Source organism: Thunnus albacares, chromosome 21 (genome assembly GCF_914725855.1).
Source record: "Thunnus albacares chromosome 21, fThuAlb1.1, whole genome shotgun sequence".
Classification (NCBI taxonomy): domain Eukaryota; kingdom Metazoa; phylum Chordata; class Actinopteri; order Scombriformes; family Scombridae; genus Thunnus; species Thunnus albacares.
The window spans coordinates 3,865,682-3,876,951 of NC_058126.1; the positions used below are offsets into that span (position 1 = coordinate 3,865,682).

At 38.7% G+C, this 11,270-nt stretch overlaps 1 protein-coding gene across 1 annotated transcript; it reads right to left on the minus strand.

Annotated features, from left to right (window-relative positions):
* Nucleotides 1–127: 127 nt before the first annotated feature.
* Nucleotides 128–10,085, minus strand: lrrc31 (leucine rich repeat containing 31). Its single transcript, XM_044340360.1, has 10 exons — nucleotides 9,739–10,085; nucleotides 7,929–8,129; nucleotides 7,443–7,571; nucleotides 6,668–6,835; nucleotides 5,904–6,068; nucleotides 5,555–5,758; nucleotides 4,519–4,686; nucleotides 4,278–4,442; nucleotides 2,968–3,123; nucleotides 128–1,622 (listed from the first exon to the last, which is right to left on the minus strand). Exons 1-10 carry the CDS (start codon nucleotides 9,749–9,751, stop codon nucleotides 1,234–1,236), a joined length of 1,758 nt encoding a protein of 585 aa, XP_044196295.1. The 5' UTR covers nucleotides 9,752–10,085; the 3' UTR covers nucleotides 128–1,233.
* Nucleotides 10,086–11,270: the final 1,185 nt, after the last annotated feature.

Here is an 11,270-nt window from a genome sequence, read left to right on the forward strand (position 1 = left end):
CAGAGAAACTTTCTTCAAGCAGAAGAAGAAGAAGAAGAACATGTATTTTATCTGCAGCCTGATGATCTGCAGCCCCAGTCAGTGTTTTATATCATTAATACAACAAATTTAATAAAACAAGCTGTTGAGTTCATTGAAGATAATTTATCATATCTTCTACATCAAGATCAGAAACATATTCTTGTTAAAATCTTGATGATAATCTCCATCATACCAGCTTTATGTCTTAGTTTTTTAGACAGAACGTGAGGATTTTAGTTCACGTCAAAGTAATATTTAATGAGGATGTGAAATAACTTAAATCATAATCAGTTTACAGCTGTCGCAACCAAATTCACCCACTAGAGGACAAAAATGAGTTGCAGGCAGCTACTGACAACCTTCACTCACTGTGTATGTATTAGTTAATATTTATGAGTTAGTTTGTGGTAATTTAATAAAGTATTAATGTAGTAAAACGCAGCACGTAGGCAAATCAACACTGAAATGTCTTAAAGATCCTCTGAAGACATGTTTAAGATACTTGCTGAGTTGAATTATCTCATTAAAACCCTTTAATTAAAAATGACTTACTTCACTAAAGTTCATTCTCAGTGTGTTTGAACTTCAGGCTTCAAGTTTCCACATCACACTAGCTGTGATGTCACTAATCCTGCTGGTAGGTTCACGTGTTCAACTGAGATTTAAGGTGAAACTTTCCTCCTTCAGCAGAAACAAACTGCACAGAGAAGAAGAACAAACATCCAGCTGAAGGAAGAAGAAGATAAAACTTTAAAACCTGATTGTAAGTCAGAGTCTGAGGCCTCGAGATGAGATAATAATGCAGGCGTTGCCTCGTTTCACTTTATTATGTGCATGAAGCATTAACTGACATGTTAAATTAATTAAATAACAGTCAACATGGAGTCTTCAGTCTGACAGTTTCCACTTCACCCAGCTGGTAATAAACTTTCAACAGCCAAATATAATTTTTTACTACAAATCTCATGAAATTGCTATTTTAACTTAACCAATATGTTTTTATTACAGCTATAACTGGACTGAATAAGATTTTGGTCAATTAAAATAAAAGTGTTAAACTCTGGTAATATTTTTCATATTTATCCAGATTTTTCAGACCTGATCTGCAGCTTTGTGCCTCAAATTTAAAAGACTATTAATAAATCAGCCTCCTGCTCTGCTGAAGTCTTGTTGTGACGCTGTTTATAAAATCATTGAAGGATTTTTGGATCCCTACTCCTCAGGCTGACTCTCCTCCAGGCTCTCCTGATTGGTCATCTTACACGATGATGTCATATCTGTACAGTCCGGATCCCACTCCAGCAGCACGCTCCTCTTCCTCAGCCGGTGGTTCAGCTGCCGTCCGTCCTGAGAGCCGACGCTCCACCGCCGCACCGCCAGGCGAGTCAGCGCCGGCAGCCGCGGCAGAGCGGAGAGCAGCGCCGGCAGCCAGGCCGAGCAGGGAGCCGAGGTCGAAGGTCGTAGGCTGAGGTCGACGTCCTCCAGCGAGCTCAGGCCTCCCGCTGCGAGCAGGGCAGACCAGCCTTCATCACCCACCGAGCCGTTATAGGAGAGATCCAAAACCCGCAGAGAGGAGAGAGAACCGCGTCTGCACGCTGCAGCTGCACAAGACCAGAGAGATCAATCTTTACTCAGATGCTTCACAACAGTCTGGAGGTTCTGGTTCTGGGTCTGGTTCTGGTTCAGGTTCTGGTTCTGGTTCTTCACTGACTGTGTTTTCCTTTAAATTTCCCTTCGCTGCATTTCAGAGGAAACTGTTGCTTATTTTACTTTTACTGGTCACTTTGTAAATTCAGATTTTTAAATTCAACATGAAATATTTCCATCATCTAAAATAAAGCAGCTTGTGGCCTTTTTTTCCTTTTCAGTTTATTTTTGTTATTATTAATGTTTGATTTCCTTTTCTAGTAATTTTTTTGCTGTGTACTGATTGAATATGAAGTGTAAATGAGGGATGTGTCGTATCGTATCGTTCATATCGTGATGATAGCAGTACTCTGACTTGTTGATGTAATGATGTCATACTGTTGTGCACAGCAACAAGCATGTTGTTGCTTCTGAAAATATTGAGGAAGTGGTTTGATTACAAAAGATTAAATGTACAACAAACCACAGTAACATGTGAGAAGTGCAAGAAGACTGTAACGACAGAAGGAGGAAACACAACAAACAAGCAGAAGCAGCTGGTTGAACCAAAAATCCCACCAGAAGTATTTTGTTCATATTGTCATTATTGCAGAAATACCCTGAAATGTTGTGATATTATTTTAGTGCCATATCACCCACTCTTAGTTGATACTTACATAACATCCTTTGGCTTTGTTAATCTGAGCAATAATAGCAATAATCTGTATATGAACCAAAATGCTCAATAAAGCAGCTGTCAGAATAATAACTTATTAAGAGAATTTAATTAACCTTAATGCTTCCTGTCCTTCATTCATTCCCTTCTTTTCCTTCTTTAAGTGATCTGAGAGCATGAAAATCCCCCCAAAATTGAGTTTTGCTCACGTGCACGAGCACAGTCTTCAAAAAGCAGGTCAAACTTATTAGTCTGCTGATTTATTAAGTGATGAAAAGGCCAAAATTAAGAATTTGAATCATTTGAATCACTGCAATCAGGGCTCCAACATCTGGAACAACTGGCCTGAAGAAACACTGTTTATTTATTATCATTGTTTTGTTGAATTGTCTGACTGTTCCTACTACTGGCTCCTATATGCATTATGTTTATATTATTTTAATAAAAGCAGTTTATTCTGCACAAAAATAGTTTCTTATTTCTACTTTACTGTCACTTATTGACAAAATGAAACAAACATCTGTTAATTGTCCACAGAGGTCAACTGACTCGACTAAATTAGTGTTATGTTGTGTGTGTGTGTGTGTGTGTGTGTGTGTGTGTGTGTGTGTGTGTGTGTGTGTGTGTGTGTGTGTGTGTGTTACCTAGGTGACGGAGGTCGTCGGTAGTGAGGTCACAGCTGCTGAGGCGGAGCTCCAGGATGACTGACGGCTGCAAAGAGTCCAGCAGCAGCGACAAGCGACCGCCGACCACTTTACACCAGGAGACATCCAGACTGCGGAGGTACGGCACGACCAGAGCTGACACACACACACACACATCATCATCATCATCATCATCATCATCACTTTACACTGACTGGCTGGAGACTTTCCTACTTGTCTAAACCTTTAGCAGCATTCATGTTAGCTGTGGAGCCTTCAGCAACCCGTCCTGTTTGGATGATGTGTGCAGTTGTTTCAGGCTGTTTATTTGCTTCCTTGATGCTTTTATTATTGTAATAGTTCCAAACTAGTGTAATTATTTAGTAACAGCACTTGAAGCAACACAGGAATTCATTTATTTTAAAGGATTTTCCAAAAATGTATCACCTTTTGACATTATAATACTATATCTATAAAAGTCTCTGGCTTGCCATTATAAAAGACTGTACTTGCAGTACTTGTAATAATATTTAGTTCCCAGAGCAGTGACATTAGCAGTACTTGTAGTACTTGCAGTACTTGTAGTAATATTTAGTTCCCAGAGCAGTGACATTAGCAGTACTTGTAGTACTTGCAGTACTTGTAGTAATATTTAGTTCCCAGAGCAGTGACATTAGCAGTACTTGTAGTACTTGCAGTACTTGTAGTAATATTTAGTTCCCAGAGCAGTGACATTAGCAGTACTTGTAGTACTTGCAGTACTTGTAGTAATATTTAGTTCCCAGAGCAGTGACATTAGCAGTACTTGTAGTACTTGCAGTACTTGTAGTAATATTTAGTTCCCAGAGCAGTGATACTAGCAGTACTTGTAGTACTTGTAGTAATATTTAGTACCCAGAGCAGTGACTTTAGTAGTACTTGTAGTACTTGTAGTAATATTTAGTACCCAGAGCAGTGACACTAGCAGTACTTGTAGTACTTGTAGTAATATTTAGTACCCAGAGCAGTGACACTAGCAGTACTTGTAGTACTTGTAGTAATATTTAGTACCCAGAGCAGTGATACTAGCAGTACTTGTAGTACTTGTAGTAATATCTAGTACCCAGAGCAGTGATACTAGCAGTACTTGTAGTACTTGTAGTAATATCTAGTACCCAGAGCAGTGATACTAGCAGTACTTGTAGTACTTGTAGTAATATCTAGTACCCAGAGCAGTGATACTAGCAGTACTTGTAGTACTTGTAGTAATATTTAGTACCCAGAGCAGTGATACTAGCAGTACTTGTAGTACTTGTAGTAATATTTAGTACCCAGAGCAGTGAGGGACTCGTGGTTCAGGCTGCAGCTGTTGAGCGGCAGACGTCTCATCTGAGTCAGAGGGAGGGCGGAGACCAGCGAGCCGACCGCAGCTCCCGCCTCCTTATTGGACGACACGTCGAGCTCCGTCAGCGCCGTCAGAGAGGGAAGCACCTGGACTGGAGATGCAAAGAAAAAAAAAGGTCACATGACTGCTGCAGGTACCAGCTGATCAGTCAGAGGTCTGAGACTCACTCAGAGCTTCCAGGTCGGCGAGCGTGAGACAGCAGAGGTGAAGGTCGAGGCTCTCCAGGTGTGTGAGGTGAGACAGGTGGAGGGTGAGACGACTCAGTCCTCCGGCCAGACTCTTGTTACAGGACAAGTCCAACTCTCGTAACGAGGGGAGGCAGCGGAGCGAACCACCTGCAGGACAACGAGGGGGGAGGAGATGAAGAACCAGAAGAAACTAGAATTTACTGACTTGATGCATTTTTTAACCAGACAAGATCTGATGTAAATATACAAATAAATCCATGAGAGTGTTCGGAGTTAAAGGATGAACTGTGCAAAATTTCAAGTCAGTCAGACTCAAAACTTCTGAGTTATGACCATAAATTTAAATTGATCATGTTGCTGTGATGCTACAATTCTGTAGAATCACTCAGAGTTGATAAAAGCAAATTTAATCTTGATTGCAGTTGCACGATGCATGGAAGAAACTAATAACTTTATGTCATACTTAATGTAAATATATATAAAAAATAATCCAACATACTTTATGTCACAATATTAAATACATCAAATAACATAATATATATATAACTTCTTTTATCTCGCCAGTGAAAAACTCACACTGACCTCAAAGACTCTAAAACAGGCCACAACTACAAGAATTTGGCAAAACAATATGAAATATTGAATAAAAAATAACTTTTTTAGACTCATCCAAATAAATTGAGCAACACTGAATGAAATTTATAGAAAAAGTACTTTAAAAAAGTGTTTTGCCAACTTAAAAATGTCCAAAAAAAGTGTGTTTAGGCAGAAATTGACGTGGCCTTTGATTGATAAATATCTGTTGGACATTTTTATCCTCTATTAAGTGAATATAGTAGAGACAGTCAGGAAACACGGGGAAAGAGAGACGGACACAGATCTCTGGCTGGAATCACCCTGAAAAACAGAGTTTTGCTTCTACGCATCACGTGATGAGTGAGAAAACAAAGATTAATCACAACTAAACAGCCTGTTGTCTCATAAATGTATCGACAGAAACCAGCAGATCTCCTACCGAGAGCATCGAGGCAGTCTGCCGTCAGACCGCAGGCCTGGAGTCGCAGCGTGCTGAGGGAGGAGGCGTGAGAGAGGGCGGCGGCCAGCTCCCTGAAGCCACCGCCGTCGCCGCCGTCGCCACTGGTGTCGACTTCCTGTGTGAGCTGAGGGTTACAGGAGACGTCCAGCACACAGAGTGTGGAGAGATCAGACACCATTCCTCCTGAGAGACGCAGATACAGGACACACACAGGTTATACACAGCAGACAGAGTGGAGGATGTGATGCTCTGCGGCATTATGGGAAATGTAGGTTCCCAATATGTCTTTTCCTTTCTTGGATAAATTAATATGAATTATAGTCGGTACCGAGCGCAGCAGCATCAGCCGCAGTGAGCTGACAGGCCACCAGGTGAAGCTCTCTCAGCGGTGGGGGAAGTTTACCCAGCAGGCCTTGCAAAGCGCCGCCGCCGACACCGCCGTTCCAGGACAAATCCAGGATCTCCAAGAGAGGGACGCAGCCGAGGGCCTCACCTACACAAACACACATATAACACAACAAATCGTTTGTTTGTAGTTTACTTGCAGTATAATGCTTTTCTTTCTCTTTAAATTCCACTTAAAAAAAAAAAAGAGCTGAAGTCTCGTCAGATATTTTTAAATTACTTTATTTATCCGTCTAATAATAATATAGTGGTCTAAGATCCAAAGATACTAAATTTACTATAATGTGAAACAAGAAAAAGCAGCAAATCCTCACATTTTATAAGTTGAAACTATCAAATGTTTGTCATTTTGCTTAAAAAATAACTTAAACGATGACTCGATTGTTGCTGATTAATTATTTGATAAATGACTAATGAATAGAGGAAAAGATACATGAACTGATATCTGGTTGGTAACATTTTAACACCTTGTAAACATAAAAACATATATTTTGTTAGCGTTCACAAACAGCCAATGAATCTTTGCCATGAATGCAGACAAAAATGTTTCTTCTGATTACGTTTGCTCATATTTTAAAGAAAAGAAACCAACAGGAAACATCAGATCTCATAAAATCACAAATACCGTCTCCAAAATCAACATAGTAATAATATTAATAAGTAAATAATAATAATAATAAGCCCCACCCAGAGCTGTGATGTCATCAGCGTTCAGCCTACAGCTGCAGAGCCTCAGAGTTCTGATCCCGCCGGCGTGCTGCAGGTGAGAGGTCAACGCTCGCAGACACCCGCCGATCAGCTCGTTCCAGGAGACGTCCATCTCCTCCAGCCGAGGCAGGAACTGAAGCAACGTCGCTGTGTGGGGACAGGAAGAGGAAGAGGAAGAGGAAGAGGAAGAGGAGAAAGATGCTGTCAGCAGATGTAGAAGTCTGTTCTAAAAAGCTTTACATCTTTAAGAATAATAATTTTATACATTCATGCATCTGAAAAAGCACAAAAGACCTGCCTCAAGGTTTTTTTTTGCACTATAACTTCTTTTTGACTTCTTCCTTTAGTGATACTTTTATATTTTCATTGTAAAATATATATTTATATTATTTATGATCAACTGACTTTTGTGATACTTTTCTTAACTTCTGTATTTTGATTATGCACCAAAACGCAAAAGCAAATTCCTTATTAGTGCAAACCTACCGACAGTAAACCTGTTTGATTTGTTCTATTTTAGTGCAGATTTTATTGTTTTATTCTATTCTAATGAATTAATAAATGTTCTGAGTGTTTATGAGGAGCAACAACTGAGTTTCACTGTGCAATCCGAACCTTGAACCTTAAAATATGAACTGTCTCCTCCTGAGCAAGCAAAGTGTGTGCGTGTGTGTGTGTGTGTGTGTGTGTGTGCTTGTGTGTGTGTGTGTGTGTGTGTGTGTGTATGTGTGTGTGTGTGTGTGTGTGTTACCACCTAGCTCCAGCAGGTCTGTAGCAGTGAGGTCACAGTGGGCCAAACTGAGGCTCCTGCTGTCGGCTTTCTTCCCCAACCTCTGCAGGAAAACACACACTCGACCCCAGCCGACGTCTCGCTCGCTCTCCGCTGGACCCGCAGAAAACACACACACACACACACACACACACACACACACACACACACACACACATAAACTCTGGTTAGGCAGGATGTAGCGCGTTCCTCATTTCTATGACCTTTCACTGCATCTCTTCTTCTGTCACGTCAACTTTAAAACAAACTGCTGACGATTTTCATTATTCCAACTCCTTAACTTGGAGTGTGGATCAGTACTGGTGGATCATACTGGTGTCTTATAAACCCAGCCTTTCTAGGAGAAAGTGGTGTCAAAGATGCTGTGTTTGAGTTACTGATGCCAATGTTTGTGTAGAAGTGATAATGAAATATGAAACATCAACCACCAAACTTTGCTGCTGAGCAGACCTGAGCTCGCTCTTCTCTCCTCTCTGCCCTCCGGCTCTCCGTCCTCAGGGATCCCCGCCCGCTCCCAGCCTCGGCTCGGGAAACGTGGCAGCGGCTTCCTGTCTGAGGCCGTCCGCTTCCTGAGGATCTGGTTCATGATGACTTCGAGAGGGGAACGTTTCTGACCGCCGCCGCTGCTGCCGTCCCGCCCCCGCTGACCATCTGACCAATGAGAGGCAGAGAAGAAGAATCTCTAAAAGTTTGATTTTCAGTGTTTAAAAGAATATAACTATGTGTCATAATATATATATAATGTATTTAATTTCACCATTAAATCCAGAACACATTGTTAAAGATGAAACCAGTGGTTTCCAACCTTTTTGTCTTTTGACGTCTTACAAAAAGCAGTGTGTAGTCGGGGTCACATTTCACATGTCTATGAGTTGTTAACAGCTCCACCAAATAGTGATTTTTCCCTCTAAACTTCTCACATGCTTTCATTTCAATAAATGTTCAAATGATCCAATATTTCAGCAAAAATCAAAGATTAGAGAAAAAGTCCAAAAACTGAAAACAGATTTGTGTATCAGAACTTTGTTTTTTCTTCTTTCCTCTCCCATTAATCATCTCACGACTCCTCAGATTTATCTGCTGACCCTTTGGAGGGGCCCGACCCCTAGGTTGGGAACCACTGGACTAAACTAGCTAACTGTATATAAAGTAGTGTAAACTAGCTCCACCTCCAGCAGCTACAACAGTAACATGCTGCTCTAACACTGATGCTTCACTATTAATAATCTAATGATGTCATATATAATAATATATCAGTCAGAGGAACCAAACCACTACTTTTACTGCAATACTTTAACTACATCAAGCTCATAATACTTATGTACTTTTACTGCAATACTTTAACTACATCAAGCTCATAATACTTATGTACTTTTACTGCAATACTTTAACTACATCAAGCTCATAATACTTATGTACTTTTACTGCAATACTTTAACTACATCAAGCTCATAATACTTATGTACTTTTACTGCAATACTTTAACTACATCAAGCTCATAATACTTATGTACTTTTACTGCAATACTTTAACTACATCAAGCTCATAATACTTATGTACTTTTACTTAAGAAGGATTTTTCTTGCAGGATTTTTACTTGTAATGGAGTATTTTTACTGCAGTAAAGGATCTGAATACTTCTTCCACCACTGGTTGATATTAACATTTACATTTTGACATCTTGAAAACTTGATTTAAAGAAGAAATTTAGTCCATTAATGGAATAAAACATGTTTCTTTATAGTTTATGTGACAGTTTAAAGTCAGTTAAGGTGGAAAAACTGATGACTGATGAATCTACAGTTGATATATTTCTTCTACAGAGGAAGTATTAGTTAGTATAAAGATCCATATTAATCAATATCACTTGATTCATAGACAACTTCTTCCCTACAGCAGTCAGAACACTTAACACCCGTCTGCCATAAGATCCTTTATACTGGCCTGACTGGACTTTGTTCACTGGTTCATCAGTCATTGTACTTTCTGTCTGTTGATATGCTGGAACTGAACTCTACATGTCTTATATATTCACAGCTGTTCTTTCCTTTGCATCTATCTATCTATCTATCTATCTATCTATCTATCTGTCTGTCTGTCTATCTATGTATCTATCTATCTATCTGTCTATCTATCTATCTATGTATTTATCTATGTATGTATGTATCTATCTATCTATCTTTGTATCTATTGTTGTACTTTGCTGCAGTAAAACCTGAATGACGGTTTCATTTTTACTCCTCAGTAGAAATCATCTCACCTGCAGACTCCATGAGCAGGTTTGAAGAGTTGAGCTCGAAAAAAAAAAGACAAAAATCAAAGTGTTTTCATCAGTCAGTCCTCGAGGCGATGACCTCACGTTGTCTGAACGTGAAAAAAACAAACAAACAAATACGTCACGTGGTCCGATCACCTGCACGTGTGCTCTTCTTGTGAAACCTGCATTAATTCACACCTGCAGCGGTTGATATTTCTCTGATTTTAACTTTATTTAAATCAGCTCTGACTTCGCTGCGCTCCCGGTGGTTGAGACACCTGGGTGACGTCATGTCCCGTGCTCGTCAGGTGGATCATCCCGGAAGTGCGACAACACCTTCAGTAAATGTTGACATCACTGTGAAAACTCTTCATGTTTGTTTTAAAACTTTTAAACAACTGTTTCATTTCTGTCAGTGTTGAATTAAAGTTTATCTTTAATTTTTTTTTAATATGAATGAAACGTATTTTCCTTTATTCAGTTTGAGTGAACTTGTCTGCATTTGTGTTTTTATTTATATTTATATTATTTATATTTATATTATTTGGTGTTGATGTGTTCTATATAAATAAACTTTATCATAATTTTTATTCCACTTGTTTATTTTTTACTTTCAAACAGTAAATTTAATAAATGCCGGATGCTCTCAATTAACAATTGATGTGACGTCATCAAGATGTGATCGATGCTTCATGGAATGTACAGCATGTTATTGAATGTTTTATTGATTTGCTGAAATAAAATGAAACAGTTGTTGAGATGATTCAGCAGTTATTGCGTCATCTTCTGCTACAGCTGGTTGATGTTGAAATCAATATATTTATTGATGAGGATATAATTCTGATTATAGATCATCATGATGCAAATGTCTGTGATTTTACATGTGAAATGATCACAGTGTAATAAAACTGTTTCTTATGCAACAGAGCTGCAGATCAGGATTATTTTCATTATTAATTAATCTGCAGATATATATATGTTTTGATTAATCGATCAGAAAATAGAAGTTTTCATTAAAACCCAGGTGGCTTCTTCACGTTACCCAAAGATATTAAATTTAAATCACATAAGAAAGAAAAGCAGAAAATCTTCACATTAAAGATCCTGAAACACAAGAACTGATTGAAAAATGTCAATAATATTGATTGTGAAAATAATTAACTAATGAATAAATCACCTGATAGTTTCAGCTGTTATTCATTACATCAGACAAAGTTCTTCATTTAGGTTTTAACTACTGGAATCATTGATTTCAACAGCAGCATTTTTTAATAATATATAGTTTTACCATCATTATATGTTTCAATGCAACGAGATAAACCATTTAGAATTATTTTATAATCCTAATTAAGACGTGTGTTTAATATTTTGGACCTTTCAGACTGAATTTTCAGCTGCAACAAGTTGAACATTGAAGGGAAACTTCACTAATTTTCCACCTCAGCTTCTGTTATTTCAGGTGTTTCATGTATAAAAAGTCGTATAAACGCTTTTGTGTCTCCAGATGTGAAGTCTGATAAACTGCCTCACTTGAA